The sequence below is a fragment of the Balaenoptera musculus genome, chromosome 5 (genome assembly GCF_009873245.2).
Source record: "Balaenoptera musculus isolate JJ_BM4_2016_0621 chromosome 5, mBalMus1.pri.v3, whole genome shotgun sequence".
Lineage (NCBI taxonomy): Eukaryota > Metazoa > Chordata > Mammalia > Artiodactyla > Balaenopteridae > Balaenoptera > Balaenoptera musculus.
In genome coordinates this window covers 39,474,291-39,497,720 of record NC_045789.1, presented here as the reverse complement: position 1 = coordinate 39,497,720, position 23,430 = coordinate 39,474,291, and the positions used below count along the sequence as shown (strand labels likewise).

At 38.2% G+C, this 23,430-nt stretch overlaps 1 protein-coding gene across 4 annotated transcripts in view; it reads left to right on the top strand.

Moving 5' to 3' along the window:
* ARHGAP24 (Rho GTPase activating protein 24) overlaps window positions 1–23,430 on the top strand; it is a 522,903-nt gene that overhangs the window by 477,857 nt on the left and 21,616 nt on the right. For all 4 annotated transcript variants that reach the window (XM_036853846.1, XM_036853849.1, XM_036853847.1 and 1 more), the window contains 3 exons: window positions 12,833–12,965; window positions 13,590–13,663; window positions 16,662–16,783. In XM_036853846.1, coding sequence (XP_036709741.1) covers window positions 12,833–12,965; window positions 13,590–13,663; window positions 16,662–16,783 — 329 coding nt within the window. The remainder of the gene's footprint in view (window positions 1–12,832; window positions 12,966–13,589; window positions 13,664–16,661; window positions 16,784–23,430) is intronic.

Here is a 23,430-nt window from a genome sequence, read left to right as displayed (position 1 = left end):
GTAGTTTGATAGGGATTGCATTGAATCTGTAGATTGCTTTGGGTAGTAGAGTCATTTTCACAATGTTGATTCTTCCAATCCAAGAACATGGTATATCTCTCCATCTATTTGTATCATTTTTAATTTCTTTCATCAGTGTCTTATAATTTTCTGCATACAGGGCTATTGTCTCCTTAGGTAGGTTTATTCCTAGATATTTTATTCTTTTTGTTGCAGTGGTAAACAGGAGTGTTTTCTTAATTTCACTTTCAGATTTTTCATCATTAGTGTATAGAAATGCAAGAGATTTCTGTGCATTAATTTTGTATCCTGCTACTTTACCAGATTCATTGATTAGCTCTAGTAGTTTTCTGGTAGCATCTTTAGGATTCTCTATGTCTAGTATCATGTCATCTGCAAACAGTGACAGCTTTACTTCTTCTTTTCCAATTTGGATTACTTTTATTTCTTTTTCTTCTCTGATTGCTGTGGCTAACACTTCCAAAACTATGTTGCATAATAGTGGTGAGAGTGGGCAACCTTGTCTTGTTCCTGATCTTAGTGGAAATGGTTTCAGTTTTTCACCATTGAGGACAATGTTGGCTGTGGGTTTGTCATATATGGCCTTTATTATGTTGAGGAAAGTTCCCTCTATGCCTACTTTCTGCAGGGCTTTTATCATAAATGGGTGTTGAATTTTGTCGAAAGCTTTCTCTGCATCGATTGAGATGATCATATGGTTTTTCTCCTTCAATTTGTTAATATGATGTATCACGTTGATTGATTTGCGTGTATTGAATAATCCTTGCATTCCTGGAATAAACCCCACTTGATCATGGTGTATGATCCTTTTAATGTGCTGTTGGATTCTGTTTGCGAGTATTTTGTTGAGGATTTTTGCATCTATGTTCATCAGTGATATTAGCCTGTAGTTTTCTTTCTTTGTGACATCTTTGTCTGGTTTTGGTATCAGGGTGATGGTGGCCTCGTAGAATGAGTTTGGGAGTGTTCCTCCCTCTGCTATATTTTGGAAGAGTTTGAGAAGGATAGGTGTTAGCTCTTCTCTAAATGTTTGATAGAATTCGCCTGTGAAGCCATCTGGTCCTGGGCTTTTGTTTGTTGGAAGATTTTTAATCACAGTTTCAATTTCAGTGCTTCTGATTGGTCTGTTCATATTTTCTATTTCTTCCTGGTTCAGTTTTTGAAGGTTATACCTTTCTAAGAATTTGTCCATTTCTTCCAGGTTGTCCTTTTTATTGGCATAGAGTTGCTTGTAGTAATCTCTCATGATCGTTTGTGTTTCTGCAGTGTCAGTGTTTACTTCTCCTTTTTCATTTCTAATTCTATTGATTTGAGTCTTCTCCCTTTTTCCCTTGATGAATCTGGCTAATGGTTTATCAATTTTGTTTATCTTCTCAAAGAACCAGCTTTTAGTTTTATTGATCTTTGCTATCATTCACTCCATTTCCTTTTCATTTATTTCTGCTCTGATCTTTATGATTTCTTTCCTTCTGCTAGCTTTGGGGTTTTTTTGTTCTTCTTTCTCTAATTGCTTTAGGTGCAAGGTTAGGTTGTTTATTCGAGATGTTTCCTGTTTCTTGAGGTAGGCTTGTATTGCTATAAAGTTCCCTCTTAGCACTGCTTTTGCTGCGTCCCATAGGTTTTGGGTCGTCGTGTCTCCATTGTCATTTGTTTCTAGGTATTTTTTGATTTCCCCTTTGATTTCTTCAGTGATCACTTCGTTATTAAGTAGTGTATTGTGTAGCCTCCATGTGTTTGTATTTTTAACAGATCTTTTCCTGTAATTGATATCTAGTCTCATAGCGTTGTGGTCAGAAAAGATACTTGATAGGATTTCAATTTTCTTAAATTTACCAAGGCTTGATTTGTGACCCAAGATATGATCTATCCTGGAGAATGTTCCCTGAGCACTTGAGAAAAATTTGTATTCTGTTGTTTTTGGGTGGAATGTCCTATAAATATCAATTAAGTCCATCTCGTTTAATGTATCTTTTAAAGCTTGTGTTTCCTTATTTATTTTCATTTTGGATGATCTGTCCATTGGTGAAAGTGGGGTGTTAAAGTCCTCTACTATGATTGTGTTGCTGTCGATTTCCCCTTTTATGGCTGTTAGTATTTGCCTTATGTACTGAGGTGCTTCTATGTTGGGTGCATAAATATTTACAATTGTTATACCTTCCTCTTGGATCGATCCCCTGATCATTATATAGTGTCCTTCTTTGTCTCTTGTAATAGTCTTTATTTTAAAGTCTATTTTGTCTGATATGAGAATTGCTACTCCAGCTTTCTTTTGATTTCCATTTGCATGGAATATCTTTTTCCATCCCCTCACTTTCAGTCTGTATGTGTCTCTAGGTCTGAAGTGGGTCTCTTGTAGACAGCATATATATGGGTCTTGTTTTTGTATCCATTCAGCCAGTCTGTGTCTTTTGGTGGGAGCATTTACTCCATTTACATTTAAGGTAATTATCAATATGTATGTTCCTATTACCATTTTCTTAAATGTTTTGGGTTCGTTATTGTAGGTATTTTCCTTCTCTTGTGTTTCTTGCCTAGAGAAGTTCCTTTAGCATTTGTTGTAAAGCTGGTTTGGTGGTGCTGAACTCTCTCAGCTTTTGCTTGTCTGTAAAGGTTTTAATTTCTCCATCAAATCTGAATGAGATCCTTGCTGGGTAGAGTAATCTTGGTTGTAGGTTTTTCTCCTTCATCACTTTAAGTATATCCTGCCACTCCCTTGTGGCTTGCAGAGTTTCTGCTGAAAGATCAGCTGTTAACCTTATGTGGATTCCCTTGTGTGCTATTTTTCCCTTGCTGCTTTTAATATGTTTTCTTTATATTTAATTTTTGATAGTTTGATTAATATGTGTCTTGGTGTGTTCCTCCTTGGATTTATCCTGTATGGGACTCTCTGTGCTTCCAGGACTTGATTACTATTTCCTTTCCCATATTAGGGAAGTTTTCAACTATAATCTCTTCAAATATTTTCGCAGTCCCTTTCTTTTTCTCTTCTTCTTCTGGGACCCCTATAATTCGAATGTTGGTGCGTTTAATGTTGTCCCAGAGGTCTCTGAGACTTTCCTCAGTTCTTTTCATTCTTTTTTCTTTATTCTGCTCTGCAGTAGTTATTTCCACCATTTTATCTTCCAGGTCACTTATCCGTTCTTCTGCCTCAGTTATTCTGCTATTGATCCCATCTAGAGTATTTTTAATTTCATTTATTGTGTTTTTCATCATTGCTTGGTTCCTCTTTAGTTCTTCTACGTCCTTGTTAAATGTTTCTTGCATTTTGTCTATTCTATTTCCAAGATTTTGGATCATCCTTACTATCATTATTCTGAATTCTTTTTCAGGTAGACTACCTATTTCCTCTTCATTTCTTAGGTCTGGGGTGTTTTGACCCTGCTCCTTCACCTGCTGTGTGTTTTTCTGTCTTCTCATTTTGCTTATCTTACTGTGTTTGGGGTCTCCTTTTCACAGGTTGCAGGTTCGTAGTTCCCGTTGTTTTTGGTATCTGTCCCCAATGACTAAGGTTGGTTCAGTGGGTTTTGTAGGCTTCCTGGTGGAGGGGACTAGTGCCTGTTTTCTGGTGGATGAGGCTGGATCTTGTCTTTCTGGTGAGCACATCCCCATCTGGTGGTGTGTTTTGGGTTGTCTGTGGCCTTATTATGATTTTAGGCAGCCTCTCTGCTAATGGATGGGGCTGTGTTCCTGTCTTGCTAGTTGTTTGGCATAGGGTGTCCCGCACTGTAGCTTGCTGGTCGTTGAGTGAAGCTGGGTCTTGATGTTGAGATGGAGATCTCTGAGAGATTTTCGCTGTTTGGTATTATGTGGAGCTGGGAGGTCTCTTGTGGACCAGTGTCCTGAATTTGGCTCTCCCACCTCAGAGGCACAGCCCTGATGCTTGGCTGGAGCACCAAGAGCCTTTCATCCACACGGCTCAGAGTAAAAGGGAGAAAAAATAGAAAGAAAGAAAGAAAGAAAGAGGATAACATAAAATAAAATAAAATAAAGCTATTATAAAGCAAAGCTATACAGACAAAATCTCACCCAGAAGCATACACATATACACTCACAGAAAAAGGAAAAGGGGCAAAATTAATATATCGTGCTCCTAAAATCCACCTCCTGAATTTGGGATGATTCGTTGTCTATTCAGGTATTCAACAGATGCAGGCACATCAAGTTGTTTGTGGAGTTTTAATCCGCTGCTTCTGAGGCTGCTGGGAGAGATTTCCCTTTCTCTTCTTTGTTCGCACAGCTCCTGGGGTTCAGCTTTGGATTTGGACCCGCCTCTGCGTGTAGGTCGCCTGAGGGTGTCTGTTCCCTGCCCAGACAGGACGGGGTTAAAGGAGCAGCTGCTTCGGGGGCTCTGGATCACTCAGGCCGGGGGGAGGGAGGGGTACAGAGGAGGCGGGGCGAGCCTGCGGCGGCAGAGGCCGGCGTGATGTTGCAGCATCCTGAGGCTCGCCGCGCGTTCTCCCGGGGAAGTTGTCCCTGGATCACGGGACGCTGGCAGTGGTGGGCTGCACAGGCTCCCGGGAGGGGCGGTGTGGAGAGTGACCTGTGCTCACACACAGGCTTCTTGGTGGTGCAGCAGCAGCCTTAGCGTCTAATGCCCGTCTCTGAGGTCCACGCTGATAGCCGCGGCTCGCGCCCGTCTGTGGAGCTCGTTTAGGCGGCGCTGTGAATCCCCTCTCCTTGCGCGCCGCGAAACAAAGAGGCAAGAAAAAGTCTCTTGCCTCTTCGGCAGCTGCAGACTTTTTCCCGGACTCCCTCCCGGCTAGCACCGAAGCCCGAGCCTCAGCTTCCAGCCCCCGCCCGCCCCAGCGGGTGAGCAGACAAGCCTCTCGGGCTGGTGAGTGCTGCTCAGCGCCGAGCCTCTGTGCAGGAATCTCTCCACTTTGCCCTCCGCACCCCTGTGGCTGCGCTCTCCTCCGTGGCTCCGAAGCTTCCCCCCTCCGCCACCCGCAGTCTCCGCCCGCGAAGGGGCTTCCTAGTGTGTAGAAACCTTTCCTCCTTCACGGCTCCCTCCCACTGGTGCAGGTCCCGTCCCTATTCTTTTGTCTCTGTTATTTCTTTTTTCTTTTGCCCTACCCAAGTACGTGGGGATTTTCTTGCCTTTTGGGAGGTCTGAGGTCTTCTGCCAGCATTCAGTGGGTGTCCTGTACGAGCAGTTCCACATGTAGATGTATTTCTAATGTATCTGTGGGAAGGAAGGTGATCTCCACGTCTTACTCTTCCGCCATCTTGCCCCCCCAGATTTTATTTTTATTCTTCAGTCTAAATTTTTAATTTACTTAGCGATATTAGAGTGTGGCTATTTATAAAGTGAATCAACGCTCTCAAACACTAATCCAAACTAACTAAATGATGTCACCTCTAATGACTAGTCTATAAAATAAGTATATATGTTTCTTTGTAATGTATATTTATCTGTATATGCTTAAACATTTGCCCTTTGTATTCATATGTAGCATTCAAAAGCTATACAAAGCATTTTACTTGTCATTTATATTTATTTGGTACAAGTGATTACCACCTGGATGTGTATGTTCAGGGGTCTAGGGTGGGAAGACAGGCTTGTAGCAGAAAGACCAATGAATATGCTATTATATTAATGGAGATGAGTGATAACTTGAACTTGAGCAGTGTCAATGAGACTGCTGAGGAGGGAACAGATTCATGAGGTATGACATGAGAATATATAGGATCCAGTGATTGGTATTTTGCAAACTTTCCAGGTGATTCCAATGTGCAGCTTAGTCTGAGAATCACTAGTCACTGTTAGATTTAGAATCTCAGAAAAAGCAAAATTTAGGTTGACTTCTAGGTTTCTTGTTTGTTTCTGTGAATGGTGATGCCATTCATGGTTGAGAAAATGGTAAAGGAGGAATAATTTTATTGCAAGGTTTTTGTTGCTGTCCAGCTTTGTTTATATGGAGTTCAGAGTGTGTATGGAACGTCTAAGAATTCAGTGGAAAGGTCTGGTATGGAGATGTATACTTTGTAGTCATTGTAGAAAAGTGATCGTCAAACTTATGGATTTAGCCAGGGTATGTACACAGAGTCAAGGAGAATAATACTTAGATGCCAGCAGAGGAAGAAAAGCTTGGGAGCTGACTAGGAGAAGGTGAGTGAGGTGACAAAAAAACAATGAAATGAGAGACTTACCCAGGGGAAACATTTGTCAGAAATATCAAATGGATGAATATCCATGATTTTTTTTTTCAGTTTGGGGCTGTAGTTACTTTCTATTTGAGGGATCTATGATGTAGAATCACCAAACTCAGACTGCTCACAGGAATCTCTTCCTTCAGCTACACAACAGGGCATTTTATTTGTTACTTTGAGTGTCTTATACGCATATAGGGGTACGTGTGTGTGTGTGGTATGTTGCATTGTATATAAAACTGTCAAATATTCTTTTTATGTGATTAGTAGCATTTTAAAGGGGGAGTCTATATGCACATAAGTAATTACATACATATAAGTAATCCTAGAAGTAGGAAAGAAAATGTCAACGTAACAGTTTGGTTTAACCATGAACAACATCTCCCCACCAGCATTCCTCCCACCTCTTCCATCACAACACTGGAGAGATAAGTATGTAACTAGTCAGCTCCAATGGATGATAGAGTAGCCAGATTTAAACTTGTGACCATTACACATTAGAACTGCCTTCTTATCTGGAAGTTTTCCACCTCAAATACATGTTCTATATTAATATCCCTTGACCTTGGCAACATATGAAAACTGAGGAGCTTTAAAAAATCTCAATGTCCAGGCTTCACCCAGACCAATTATATCAGAATATACAGGACCCAATCATCAGTATTTTGAAAAACTTTCCAGGTGACTCCTGTGTGCAACCAAGGTTGAGAATCACTTTCTTCTATGTCACATTTGTCAATCTGACAATATTTCCATAAATCTACATTATCTGAAAGCATGTTTCTATTTTTCTGATGACATCTCATTACCTAGCACTCTGGCATTGTTTTATAGGTAAGCTCACGAGATGAAGATTTGGTGCCTCTGCTATAACAAAACACCACAGACTGGGTGGCTTAAACAACAGAAATTTATTTTTCTCACAGCTCTGGACGCTGAAAGCCTGACGCCAGGGTGCCAGCATGGTTGGGTTCTGGGAAAGGCTCTCTTCTTGACTTGTAGATGGCTGCCTTCTTACCCTGTGCTCACATGGCCTTTCCTCTTGCATGTGCATGGGAGCAAGGCGGTAGGGAGCAAGCTTACTGGTGTCTTTTATTATAAGGGCACTAATCCCATCAAACCACAGTCCCACCCTGATGACTTCATCTAACCCTAATTACCTCCCAGAGGTTTCATCTCCAAATACCATCACATCACATCGGAGGCTGAGCCTTCAACATATGAATTTGGGGGAGACAACAATTCATTCCATAGTAAGGGTCATCTTGCCACTCTCTGCCATCATTGCTTTTAAACCAGGAGGCTTCTTTGAGACAAGCACTAATTCAGTGTAGTCCAGACAGATAAAACTGCCCATTTGTGTTGTATGTAATTCAGCAGTGACACTTACATAACTACAGTGAGCCCTGACAGTTTAACCAGATTCAAATTTTACTGCCAAAAAGTGTACCATTTTTGACAGATATATAAGAAAATAAGTTAGAACAGAACCAGACTTTTCTTGTAAATGTTTAGTTTAGTTTGGAACTGCCTACTGCCTTTGGATTTGCTTTTCTATGTCTTGGTGAATTTGGTGCACAGAACTGCATGTTGTTTAAGACAGTTTGGTGGCAGGCTTCATCTTGGTAATGCTGCTGAATGTTTTCAGTCTCATATATGTTCTTCCCGGAGTTTGATAGATATGACATTATTTTTTTTTAGTTCCAGGAAAATTTTAGGTCATCTCACTGTGTGTGTTGCAAAGAACTTCACAATATCTTTAATAACTCCCTGTGGGGTGCCTGGAAATTCATTCTATTCACTTCAATCAATGGATTATGCTGTGTCCTGTGCAGAGTATCCAGAGTGAAAAATTCCCATTTCTAATTTTGAGGCTTAAAAGTTCTAAGGTTTTTGTCTGTGTAGTATTATACTTGGAATTACTGTGGCATTCTACTTATCTGTGTGTGTGAGTCTGTTTATCAGGGAAGGCAGGGGTGGGGTTAGAGGGTGAGCAAGACAGATTGTTGTCAGACTCCTTTATCCCTGTTAGGATTAGTAAGAGGCCAATACTGTACATAGATTATAAATAGGCAAGCAATTTCTGGGAAGTATAAAAAGATTCTTAAGATCACACACCTGGCAGGGACTTAGCAGATAAAAAATACAGAAAATGTTTAAGGAGTCAAACAAATGAAGCATGGGATGGAAACATGTTGATGGTGATGGGTTAGAGATATAAGCCCAAGGGGGACAGAAAAGATCTATGTTGTTCATCTCTGTCTCACCTAGCATGTGGCATGAGGTGGTCCACACTGTAAGTGTTCAGCAACTATTTGGTGTGTGAATGATAGAACAATCCCAGAATGACCAAAGGAAGACCCTCAAGAATATAAAACTAAGTCAATAATAGAAAGTCTCATGGAATTCAGGTTTGATTAAAAAGCACTACAGGATCCAGAAGCAAAGTCCAAGTACAATTTAAGGTGAAAACAAACCCCATATGTTGATCAATTAAGGGACATATGCTACAGAATATCTTCTGGCCTGATAGCTCTTTTACTCAGGATTCCTGGGCCTATCTCTGCCTCTTTGCTATCATTGGATAGGATGTGCATGATTATTTATCTTAATTTCTGAAAACAGATTCTGCCACCAGGTGGGTGAAGGAGACCTGAGGTCTGGATAATGAAGTTATATTAGCAAGTAGTTTGAATTTCTACCAAAGGAGTGTGACTTCAAAACCTCTCATATCTCAGCAATTAGCCCCAAGGCATGTTCTGTCAGTGCAGTTTCCTGTTTGTGTACCCAGATGGAGTTAATAACAGGACCTACTCACTGGACAGCTGTGAGGGCCTGAGACAGGGAGAGATGTGTGTAAGTGTGTGTTGCTGCTATTGTTGTTGTCATTATTATTATTATTATTAACCAGTTTAGGGATTTTAATTCTCCATTGTACATCAACTTTTGCTACAATATAGTCACTTCACTTTGCTGAAGAACATGATGTATTTCTCTGAGGCAAAGACAGCACATCCCACTAGGTACTTTGGGCAATTAACACATCACATTGATATCTACTCAATTGGCTGTACATACTAAAGCAAATATTAATCAGGCAAAGTAGTGGGTTTTCAGTAAGAGATACAAGTCTGTAGAGGTAGATGCAGAAGGTTGCTATTTTGTAGAATGGATATACAAAGAGATTTTTCAGAGAAACATCAGATTTCCCCTTGCAGTGAGTAGCATGCTGGCAATTGGGGCGGATAGACTGTGAGCCTCTTGAGGTGAACCGGAACTGGCAAACATGTTCAAGTCTTCCCAGAAATGATTGATTTCTTCCATTCGGTGGGAAAGGACAAAGCCAAAAATGAGAATGCTAGGAAAATGGAAAAGTCTCTATTTCTACAAAATAACCTAAGTTTAGTAAAGCCCCTCAGAAAGAGTCAAAAATTTTTAAGTTGTAACCTTTAAGCCAAAAATGTAATAACCTTTGTTAATTGCAATAAAAAAGAAAATATATTCGGTTATTTTTTCCTTACCATTTTTATATAACCAACAGTGTATGGGTATATACTTATAATGCTAGAAACTAATGTAATGTATCATTTTAGAGAAGGAATAAAATAATCATCATAGCCCACATCTCTTACCTTGATTCATAGTGCAAATATTTCTATTCTTGGAGCATTACTGCAGCTTTGGTGCTAAGAAAATTGCTGTGGATGAAAAATGATTCTGCAGCCTTTCATCCTTCAACAATTTTCACACCATCTCAATTAGTTTAACTTTGCAATCGTGCCATCTAGTGCTCAAACGTCCTCAGTACTACAGCTCAACTTCATTAGAAGCAAAATAAAACAGTAACAGGCAAGTTACCTTAAAAACACTGTGCTTGGGGACAGGCAATGTAATGAACAGTCCATCACTGAAACACTAAAACAGATTTCTTGTTAAATAAATGTTTCTTGTTTATCATTATTGTTTCATTAATTTATTGCATTTAATTCATAAATATTTTTGTATATTCTATGTATATAGTCATACAAATTATACATAACATACACCATATATTGAAATTATAATTATTTTATATTTTATTTTTGCATTCCTTTCTGTGTCTTTCTATAACTTTAACAAAATGGTCATTGAATTTGAAGGCAACACAACCCAACGACCCAGTCATGGATTGGGTTTGATTAGAGTGGATTGGATAGAGTGGAATGAAAGATGGAAATCGTTTATTGTAATATTTGATTGCATTGCATATCCTGCCCCAGGTTGTGGTTTTGCTACTGCTGATGACTGTGCCTTCAAGGGTCAGGTGCTTCACGACATACCAAGAGAAACACAGAAGGGTTTTGGATTGCACGAAGTATAGCAATTTGCCAGAAAAGAAAAAAACTAGGGTCTTTATTTGCTTTACCATTGAGACTATTTTATGTATCTTTTTAAAAAAAAAAATTTAGGAAAGTATTTTTAGAAATTATTGAGCTTGAATAATTTTCAAGATGTCCCAGAGACATGATTTTTATGTTCTTTACTAGCCTTTAAGATGGCCTCTATATTGTCTCTCGGTTCAGAAATTTAAGAGAAAAAATTCATTTCTGTAATAATGAAAAGAATACAATTGATTAAAGACAGGCCCTATCAGATCACCCCCATCATTTTAGCATCTGAAAAAAGGTTGACAATATACCAGCTCTGACGGACTCTGATGTTAAAATAGAAAACCTCAGCCCTTGCCCCGATTCCAAGGTAGATGAAGTCCTTTGGTCCATTAGGATGCTCCCCTCTGCTCAGACCTCATCCTCTGAGCTCTTTCTCCCTTAGCCTTTTATCAGCTCCTCAAGGACAGGACACTCCCTCCCACTTTGGGCTCTGTTTACGTGCCTTGCTTTAATCGGAATGACTTCTTTTATTCTTCACTCTCATTTAGTTCATTCTTACACCCCCTCAGATCTTACCCTAAGCATCATTTCTTCAGAGAAGCCCTCCAACCCCTGGATTAGTCCTTTCTTGTTATTAGATGGCACCCAAAACGTTTCCTTATTACTCCTCACCACACTTTGTAATTATATACTTGTGTTATTAACTACTTTCTATCTCCTACTCCCACTAGATTATATTATGAGCAGGCTAGAATATTCCTTTGTATAATCCCTTAGGGTCCTAGCCACTGCGTTTTCTATAATGCCTGTTACAGAGAGGTTATGCGGGAGATAGTTGAGGAAATCAACCCAAGAGTCCAAAATTGAGAACAGAGATGCCCATTGTCCCAGCCCATGTAGATTTGTGAAGTCAACTCTGCTTTTATGTCACCCTTGGGGCAAGAGAATTGTCACCGAGGCAGGAGATCCTAGTGCCTGTATCCCAGCTTCTGAAGGAATACCCCTCAGCGACTTGTCACTTCCTGCAGCAGAGTCTGGGATTGGAGTGTTTGTTCCCACCACTTACAGAATCCCTGACCTTGCTCACCACCACTCTTCCCACTTCTTGGGAATCAATTGACCTTTCACTCCCTGACCACCACTCTCATTCCCACGCTCTTGTTCCTCACCCCAAAAACAAAGCAAAGCAAAACAAAACAAACCCAAACCAACCGCCTCCTCCTGCCTCTACTGTCAGCCATCTTCATGGATTAACAGAGAGATACAGAGAACAAAATATAAATTAATATTTCAGTAAATTATCCTATCACTCTGGTATTCAGCAGAGAATAAAAATAAATTTTACACAAAGGACATGTTAAGTTTTCAGTGTTTATTTATTTTTTTTTAAATAAATTTATTTATTTATTTTTGGCTGTGTTGGGTCTCCGTCTCCGTGCGAGGGCCTTCCCTAGTTGCGGCGAGCGGGGGCCACTCTTCATCGCAGTGCGCGGGCCTCTCACCATCGCGGCCTCTCTCGTTGCGGAGCACAGGCTCCAGACGCGCAGGCTCAGCAGTTGTGGCCCATGGGCGCAGCCGCTCCGCGGCATGTGGGATCTTCCCAGACCAGGGCTAGAACCCGTGTCCCCTGCATTGGCAGGCAGACTCTCAACCACTGCGCCACCAGGGAAGCCCTCAGTGTTTATTTTTGTAGCACTTCCCTTCTCTTTCTAGAAAACTGTAAGGATCACCAACTATCTTAGAATATCAGACAAGCAATCATTCTGAGATCAATCATCCTCAAAGTGAGTTTTTCTTAAAAAGTTAAAATGTACTAAACTTGAGATGTCTATAACCAATCACCAATGTCTTCTAAAGAATAAGAAATGAAGTTAGGATCTATAAGTAATTAATTTTGACATTGAATACATATAGACACACATATGTAGATTGGGTGTTTTTTGGTGCATTGTATTATATTTTATTTTAAATCTGGTATATATATTCTCATTGTTTTAGAAAAGTAACACTTTTGCTTAACATCAAATGCACACAAAAGAAAAATGCTTACACTTTTGAATATTTTCAAACCACACTGAGGATTCCAAGTGTCTCTCTGGGTCCCTCTCTTTTCCACCTGTGGCAGCATCTAATAGGTGTTACCCAAGCATGTGCTTCTTGAAAGCTGGATCGACTAATTCAATTGTCAACTCATTTAGAAGTCTGACCCTTAGATGTATACTTGATGAAAAAATTAACCAAACGGTATAAAGTTCACTCCGTAGAAACTCTTTACACTTCTACCTCCACAGCAACACAGATGTACACACAGTGGCATCACTTCTTAAACTGTATCTCCGAGAACTCCCAGAACCGGTTATTCCTTATGCCAAGTATGAGGATTTTTTGTCTTGTGCCAAACTGCTCAGCAAGGAAGAGGAAGCTGTAAGTCCATGCATTTATTTCTTAAAAAGCTATTGTTTGGGTTTTTTGTCAGTGTTCTTAGTCTTTAATCTGTAAATTTTCCTTTGCCCCATGCTTGGATTGTTTGCCACTATTCTAAGTATTGACATCACACATGTTTAGATTTTACACACACAATGCAGGTCCCATTTTTAATCCTCTCTCTGATCAAAAAGAAATGTACAGATGAATAAATGAAATCAGCACTCCTTGCCACTTTGCCCCCAAATGCTAAAAATCGGAAGGACGCTCACTATATTAAGGCTACTCTTTCCCCCACACAACCTTCATACAAATAAGGCTATCTTCCCTTTTCAGTCAATTGTGAACAAATGTTAAAAATGTTAAAAGGGCTTCACTTAAACATGTTTCTCCACAAATAGTGCTTACAGAGATATTTGAAATGCTTTCACATCTTTTGAAAATATTTCTGAAATGTTCTCTGTGATAGTGGCAAGTTTTCAAGACAGTATCCTTCACTGGTAATATGTGAAACTAACCAAAAAAAAAAAAAAAAAAAAAAAAAAAGGCTGTTTGCCCATTTTCCATGTGCTTTAATTCCAAGGCCAACACTTAGATAACATTTATTCTCTTCTTTATATTCAGGGTGTTAAAGAATTAGCAAAGCAGGTGAAGAGCTTGCCAGTGGTCAATTACAACCTTCTCAAGTATATTTGCAGGTAAGAATTGTCCTAAAGACAAAACACTAAATTTAAGAAGACTGTATTTAGCCTGACACTAATTTACTTTTGACAGTGAATAAAAATCACTTAACTGCTCTGAGCTCCAGTGTTGACCTCTATAAAACTGAGGTCTGACAAGGTGATTTCTTTTTTTTCAAAATAAACTTGTTTATTTATTATTTATTTTTGGCTGCGTTGGGTCTCCGTTGCTGCCCGTGGGCTTTCTCTAGCTGCGGCTAGTGGTGGCTACTCTTCGTTGCGGTGCGTGGGCTTCTCCTCAAGGTGGCTTCTCGTGTTGTGGAGCACGGGATCTAGGTCGCACGGGCTTCAGTAGTCGTGGCACACGGGCTTAGTTGCTCCGCGGCATGTGGGATCTTCCCGGACCAGGGCTTGAACCCGTGTCCCCTGCATCGGCAGGGGGATTCTTAACCACTGCGCCACCAGGGAAGCCCTTGACAAGGTGATTTCAAAAGTTTCTCTGAGCACTGAAATTGTTTGATTTTGTAATTTGCTGTTTCTGAAGTCTCTCTGGCCTCTACATATTAAAGATATGTTGCTTTGAACTTCCATCCAGGTTGTTTATACATGTACCATGTACCATTGTTTAACAGAAGGAGCGTGTATCCTGGCATGAGAAAGATCTGCCCGGGAGTCCAGATTCTACCACTGACTACTTACGTGTCTTTATGCAATTTTCTTATCCTCTTTGAGACTAAAGATCCTAATAGGTAAAAGGGTAGTGAAAACACATATTTCACACAGCTGTTTTAAAAATTAAAGTATATTTTAAAATTTCATATACCTATACATTTATACATATAGTGAATGCTAATATTAATTTTTTCCGTTTCTCTCAAGACTCACTGAAAAAAAATTGTAACTCAATTCTGCTAGAACAATAATTGTGCTTCATAAAGCTCTCTCTCAATGACCATGTTTAATGTCAGGGATGCTATGTACCATGTCTGTGCCCCTATTTAAGAAATCAAGTATGTACTATTGAAATATATTAAATTTATTTTTTAAAATTTTATTGGAGTATAGTTGATTTACATGAAACATATTAAATTTAAATAAAGAAATTAATGATTGGCACTACAGGTCATTGTAAACTATTTTAAACGATAGCTTCCCAGTCCATTTTTAAATAAAATTAAAAATTTTAATTCAGTACAGTGCATCATTTACATGTGTTTTTTGCGTCATGATTAGATAAATATACAGCTGACTGGGAACTATGGAGTTTAAGACTAACGCCAGACACTGTGGAGTTCATTGTCAACTGTAATTGAGTATGAATTCCAGAACCTCCTGCCATACTTTTTCTGGTGATGGTTAGCATTCAGGAAACAAACAAGACCTTAGGTTTCAGAATTTGAAAAAGCAAGAAATAGTTTCACTGATAAGATAGACTTATTAACATAGAAGGGTTCCATCCCAAGTTTTTGAACTAATTCAAGCTATTTTAGTGGATGAGAAAAGGGTGACAGTCTCTTAAGTAAAAGGGAAAAAGGCTTTTTGGAGAAGGGTATTGCAAGTCTTTATCTCCACAATAGAAAACCTTAACTTCTCTTAACACATTTAAAGCAGACTTTTAATTTCAGCTATTTCAAATAAGAAATAGTAGTTTGACTTTTTCCCCTTCAGTCTTGCTATAATTAGGCTGTATAACAGTAGTGAACATGTGGAAATAGGCACTTTTTTATTTTTATTTTTGGCCACGCTTGTGGGATCTTAACGGCATTGAAAGCATGGAGTCCTAACCACTGGACCACCAGGGAATTCCCAAACGGCACCTTTTTAAAAACTCATGGTATAGTAATCAAGAGTTCAGACTCTAGCGTCAGATCACCTGGATTCAGATCTCAGCTCTGCAAACTCTGTGTCCTTGGAGAAGATTCTTACCTCTCTGGTGCCTCATGTGTCTAACCTGTAAAATGGAGATAATGGTATTTACCTCACAGAGATGCTTTGAGAGTTTAATAAGTTAGCACGACTGACACATAATAAAATATATTATTTTAAATAGCACATAAAATAGGTTAAAATTTTTTTCATCACTTCTTTGTCTCATTAGTACAATTAGTAAGCCATGAATTAATAGAAGTTCTTGTAGAAACAAAGAGGGGATGGGAAATGAAGAAAAGCTGAAAAATTACAAAAACAATCTCTGCTATTAAAATCATTTGGGGATAGTGGGAAGCAGCCTCATAGCACAGGGAGATCAGCTCAGTGCTATGTGACCACCTAGAGGGGTGGGATAGGGAGGGTGGGAGGGAGGGAGACACAAGAGGGAAGAGATATGGAGATATATGTATATGTATAACTGATTCACTTTGTTATAAAGCAGAAACTAACACATCATTGTAAAGCAATTATACTCCAATAAAGATATTAAAAAAAAATCATTTGGGGAAAGGGCTATTTCATGCCTCTAATTCTTTAGCACCTAACAAGTTAAAACAATTTGTGCTTGCAATTTTCCATATCAGTAGAACTGAGGTTTTATTTTAAACCATGTTTGATCTCATTTTTTAATAGACTATAAATTCGAAGCTCACAAATTACTCCACAAAGAGAGTTGATTCCTCCTCTCTGAAATAAGAGATTGTACCAGACAATCTTATTTATAGTTCTTGAATTAAATATATATATAAATTTAAAATTTTATTTAGAGATTGGAAAGAAGTTCATATTCTTGAATCTCAAGTCCACATTAGCATTATCCAAACACTCTTGTCCCTGTGACTGACAGGGAAACCAAGCCAAGCCAGGCCAGAGCAGATATTTGATATGATCCCTTATGAGTTTGATCCTTAATAATTTGCAATATACATTCTGCACATTTGACAGAGAGATATTTGAATTCCTAAAGAATTTTGTGTCTATATTCATCTTTGAACGTACTCCACTCCATAAATTTCCTGATAACCCATTTTCTTCCACTGACAAGTTTGATCCCATTGTGTTCTGTTCATACTCTTGCACCCAACAGGTTCTTGGATGAAGTACAGTCCTATTCAGGAATTAACAAAATGAGTGTGCAGAACTTGGCCACTGTCTTTGGCCCTAATATCCTGCGCCCCAAAGTGGAAGATCCTTTGACCATTATGGAGGGTAAGTAAATTATTATCTTACACCCTCATCAATAGAACTGTCTCTTTGTTGTCCTGAGCCTATTCTCCTGTGAGGAAACTAGGGAAATAAGTGAATCCATGGTAACTCCATTCATGGACTCAAGTTCTTCAAATACAAAAACTCCTCTTTGGGAGTCAGGCATTTTTTTGGAGTTTACTAAACATAACTTACCAAACGATTCCTTAGGAGTTTTATAAGAATAAATGGAACTTCCATAAGTCATCTGCAATGTATCACACAGGAATGGGAAAAAATCTAATTCACTTTTTGAGTCCAATGCAATTTTCAGAAAATTCAAATAGTTACTATTTTAAGTTAATGTATTTTTATTAATTCTGGTTTTATTTGACGAATTTCAAGAGGCAGAAAATATGGGCCTCTGTAAGATAATGCTGCTTATTTACCTTGGGTTGAAACATGAAGAAATTCTTGTTTTCTGTATTACAAAATGCCTCAAATTCTTTTCCACAATGAACTGTTACTTCTGTTTATTTCCTGCAGGCCTCACTGCTTGAGTACTTTTCTTACCTGTGGCCATCAGTAGTACTGTTGATGTGCAGGTCTTGCTGAGCTGAAAGAGTAAGATTAGAGGATGGAAAACTCATTAAGCAGCAGAAAAGAGAGAACTAGACATAGAGATTGTTCAGAGATATGCAGAGGGTATCCCTCAAGTCTTTGCCTAAGAATTGCTTTATGCTTGCATGAGAGGACTCTACACTACTTTCTGGGGGAGAGTACCAGAAATCAGTAGTATGAGCCATTCCTGGGCCTCACAGCAAGCTTGAAATATTTGTGTTTCCCACAACCAGAGTAGAAAACCCTGACATTGAGACATTGTATCGAGCCCTCAGAAAGGTATTACCTTGGTGAAAATGTTAAAAGTTACAGTCTCTATATAAAGTTTTTAAAAGAAATACTAATGATTCAATAGAGGTTTGGGGAAGAAAAGGAGGAAGAGTTGGAGCACAAAGGATTTTTAGGGCCATGAAACATTATTCTATATGATACTGTAATGGTGGATACATGATATTATGCATTTGTCAAAACCCAGATCTCACAAAGAGTGATTTATAATATAAACTGTGGACTTTAGTTAATAATAAAAATAATAATGTGTCAATATTGGTTCATCAATGGAATCTAAAACTGTTAAAAACCTAAAATTGCTCTAAAGGTTTCGCATTAGAAACTATGCAATTCAAAAGGACATGGATCAAAATAAAGCCTATAAGTGTAAAAAAAATCCAACTTATCTTCAAACACCTAACTGTATAGCAAAAAAAAGTCCAACAAAATTTAAAGATATTTTTTCCAAATTAAATAAAGCAGTGTGCAAAAAAAGAAAACATATGTTCCCTTAAGACTTATAGTCAATGTTTATGTCAACTTTATTCATAATAGCTCCAATCTGAAGATGATCAATTGTCCTTCAATTATTGAATAGATAAACAAATTTTGATACATCCATGAAATAGAATTCTACTCAGCAATAAAAAGAATGAACTACTGATACATGGATAACAATATGGATAAATGACAAGAGCTTTATGCTAAGTGAATAATGCCTAGACACAAAAGACTTCATACTGTATAATTGCATTTATGTGAAATTCTAGAAAAGAAAAAACTGTAGTGACAGAAAGCAAATCAGTGGTTGCCATGGATAGGGGATTGGCTACAAAGGGACACAAGGGAATTATCTATATAATGATTAGGTGGTGATTAAAGGACTGTCGTTTGTCCAAATTTATCATATACCTCACAGATATCTTGTACATGTGCAAAATGAGACATGTACAAGGTAATGTATTGCAAAAAATACAAACTGAATCTACATTTCAATAGAATGCTGCCATACATATGTATTTTAAAGTGCCTAGACCAGAGCCTCCCATCGAGCCTCTTAGATAGCCTCAACCACCAGAGGGCAGACAGCAGAAGCAAGAAAAACTACAATCCTGCAGCCTGTGGACCAAAAACCACAGTTACAGAAAGATAGAGAAGATGAAAAGGCAGAGGGCTATGTACCAGATGAAGGAACAAGAAAAAACCCCAGAAAAACAACTAAATGAAGTGGAGATAGGCAACCTTCCAGAAAAAGAATTCAGAATATTGATAGTGAAGATGATCCAGGACCTCGGAATAAGAATGGAGGCAAAGATTGAGAAGATGCAAGAAATGATTAACAAAGACCTAGAAGAATTAAAGAACAAACAAACAGAGATGACCAATACAATAACTGAAATGAAAACTACACTAGAAGGAATCAATAGCAGAATAACTGAGGCAGAAGAACGGATAAGTGACCTGGAAGACAGAATGGTGGAATTCACTGCTGCGGAACAGACTAAAGAAAAAAGAATGAAAAGAAATGAAGACAGCCTAAGAGACCTCTGGGACAACATTAAACGCAACAACATTCGCATTATAGGGGTCCCAGAAGGAGAAGAGAGAGAGAAAGGACCAGAGAAAATATTTGAAGAGATTATAGTCGAAAACTTCCCTAACATGGGAAAGGAAATAGCCACCCAAGTCCAGGAAGCACAGAGAGTCCCATACAGAATAAACCCAAGGAGAAACACGCCGAGACGCATAGTAATCAAAGTGGCAAAAATTAAAGACAAAGAAAAATTATTGAAAGCAGCAAGGGAAAAATGACAAATAACATACAAGGGAACTCCCATAAGGTTAACAGCTGATTTCTCAGCAGAAACTCTGCAAGCCAGAAGGGAGTGGCATGATATACTTAAAGTGATGAAAGGGAAGAACCTACAACCAAGATTACTCTACCCGGCAAGGATCTCATTTAGATTTGATGGAGAAATCAAAAGCTTTACAGACAAGCAAAAGCTAAGAGAATTCAGCACCACCAAACCAGCTCTACAACAAATGCTAAAGGAAATTCTCTAAGTGGGAAACACAAGAGAAGAAAACGACCTACAAAAACAAACCCAAAACAATTAAGAAAATGGTCATAGGAACATACATATCGATAATTACCTTAAACATGAATGGATTAAATGCCCCAACCAAAAGACATAGACTGGCTGAATGGATACAAAAACAAGACCCATATATATGCTGTCTACAAGAGACCCACTTTAGACCTAGGGACACATACAGACTGAAAGTGAGGGGATGGAAAAAGATATTCCATGCAAATGGAAATCAAAAGAAAGCTGGAGTAGCTATACTCATATCAGATAAAATAGACTTTAAAATAAAGACTGTTACAAGAGACAAGGAAGGACACTACATAATGATCCAGGGATCAATCCAAGAAGAAGATATAACAATTATAAATATATATGCACCCAACATAGGAGCACCAGAATACATAAGGCAACTGCTAACAGCTATAAAAGAGGAAATCGACAGTAACACAATAATAGTGGGGGACTTTAACACCTCACTTACACCAATGGACAGATCATCCAAAATGAAAATAAATAAGGAAACAGAAGCTTTAAATGACACAATAGACCAGATAGATTTAATTGATATTTATAGGACATTCCATCCAAAAACAGCAGATTACACGTTCTTCTCAAGTGCGCACGGAAGATTCTCCAGGATAGATCACATCTTGGGTCACAAATCAAGCCTCAGTAAATTTAAGAAAATTGAAATCATATCAAGCATCTTTTCTGACCACAACGCTATGAGATTAGAAATGAATTACAGGGGAAAAAACGTAAAAAAGACAAACACATGGAGGCTAAACAATACGTTACTAAATAACCAAGAGATCACTGAAGAAATCAAAGAGGAAATAAAAAAATACCTAGAGACAAATGACAATGAAAACACGACGACCCAAAACCTATGGGCTGCAGCAAAAGCAGTTCTAAGAGGGAAGTTTATAGCTATACAAGCCTACCTAAACAAACAAGAAAAATCTCAAGTAAACAATCTAACCTTACACCTAAAGAAACTAGAGAAAGAAGAACAAACAAAACCCAAAGTTAGCAGAAGGAAAGAAATCATAAAGATCAGAGCAGAAATAAATGAAATAGAAACAAAGAAAACAATAACAAAGATCAATAAAACTAAAAGTTGGTTCTTTGAGAAGATAAACAAAATTGATAAGCCATTAGCCAGACTCATCAAGAAAAAGAGGGAGAGGACTCAAATCAATAAAATCAGAAATGAAAAAGGAGAAGTTACAACAGACACCGCAGAAATACAAAGCATCCTAAGAGACTACTACAAGCAACTTTATGCCAATAAAATGGACAACCTGGAAGAAATGGACAAATTCTTAGAAAGGTATAACCTTCCAAGACTGATCCAGGAAGAAACAGAAAATATGAACAGACCAATCACAAGTAATGAAATTGAAACTGTGATTAAAAATCTTCCAACAAACAAAAGTGCAGGACCAGATGACTTCACAGGTGAATTCTATCAAACATTTAGAGAAGAGCTAACACCCATCCTTCTCAAACTCTTCCAAAACATTGCAGAGGAAGGAACACTCCCAAACTCATTCTATGAGGCCACCATCACCCTGATACCAAAACCAGACAAAGACACTACAAAAAAAGAAAATTACAGACCAATATCACTGATGAATATAGATGCAAAAATCCTCAACAAAATACTAGCAAACAGAATCCAACAACACATTAAAAGGATCATACACCACGATCAAGTGGGATTTATCCCAGGGATGCAAGGATTCTTCAATGTACGCAAATCAATCAATGTGATACACCATATTAACAAATTGAAGAATAAAAACCATATGATCATCTCAATAGATGCAGAAAAAGCTTTTGACAAAATTCAACACCCATTTCTGATAAAAACTCTCCAGAAAGTGGGCATAGAGGGAACCTACCTCAACATAATAAAGGCCATATATGACAAACCCACAGCAAACATCATTCTCAATGGTGAAAAACTGAAAGCATTTCCTCTAAGATCAGGAACGAGACAAGGATGTCCACTCTCACCACTATTATTCAACATAGTTCTGGAAGTCCTAGCCACGGCAATCAGAGAAGAAAAAGAAATAAAAGGAATCCAAATCGGAAAAGAAGAAGTAAAACTGTCACTGTTTGCGGATGACATGATACTATACATAGAGAATCCTAAAACTGCCACCAGAAAACTGCTAGAGCTAATTAATGAATATGGTAAAGTTGCAGGATACAAAATGAATGCACAGAAATCTCTTGCATTCCTATACACTAATGATGAAAAATCTGAAAGAGAAATTATGGAAACACTCCCATTTACCATTGCAACAAAAAGAATAAAATACCTAGGAATAAACCTACCTAGGGAGACAAAAGACCTGTATGCAGAAAACTATAAGACACTGATGAAAGAAATTAAAGATGATACCAACAGATGGAGAGATATACCATGTTCTTGGATTGGAAGAATCAACATTATGAAAATGAGTATACTACCCAAAGCAATCTACAGATTCAATGCAATCCCTATCAAATTACCAATGGCATTTTTTACGGAGCTAGAACAAATCATCTTAAAATTTGTATGGAGACACAAAAGACCCCGAATAGCCAAAGCAGTCTTGAGGGAAAAAAATGGAGTTGGAGGAATCAGACTCCCTGACTTCAGACTATACTACAAAGCTACAGTAATCAAGACAATATGGTACTGGCACAAAAACAGAAACATAGATCAATGGAACAAGATAGAAAGCCCAGAGATTAACCCACGCACCTATGGTCAACTAATCTATGACAAAGGAGGCAAAGATATACAATGGAGAAAAGACAGTCTCTTCAATAAGTGGTGCTGGGAAAACTGGACAGCTACATGTAAAAGAATGAAATTAGAATACTCCCTAACACCATACACAAAAATAAACTCAAAATGGATTAGAGACCTAAATATAAGACTGGACACTATAAACTCTTAGAGGAAAACATAGGAAGAACACTCTTTGACATAAATCACAGCAAGATCTTTTTTGATCCACCTCCTAGAGTAATGGAAATAAAAACAAAAATAAACAAGTGGGACCTAATGAAACTTCAAAGCTTTTGCACAGCAAAGGAAACCATAAACAAGACGAAAAGACAACCCTCAGAATGGGAGAAAATATTTGCAAATGAATCAACGGACAAAGGATTAATCTCCAAAATATATAAACAGCTCATTCAGCTCAATATTAAAGAAACAAACACCCCAATCCAAAAATGGGCAGAAGACCTAAATAGACATTTCTCCAAAGAAGACATACAGACGGCCACGAAGCACATGAAAAGATGCTCAACATCACTAATTATTAGAGAAATGCAAATCAAAACTACAATGAGGTATCACCTCACTCCTGTTAGAATGGGCATCATCAGAAAATCTACAAACAACAAATGCTGGAGAGGGTGTGGAGAAAAGGGAAACCTCTTGCACTGTTGGTGGGAATGTAAATTGATACAGCCACTATGGAGAACAATATGGAGGTTCCTTAAAGAACTAAAAATAGAATTACCATATGACCCAGCAATCCCACTACTGGGCATATACCCAGAGAAAACCGTAATTCAAAAAGACACATGCACCCGAATGTTCATTGCAGCACTATTTACAATAGCCAGGTCATGGAAGCAACCTAAATGCCCATCAACAGACAAATGGATAAAGAAGTT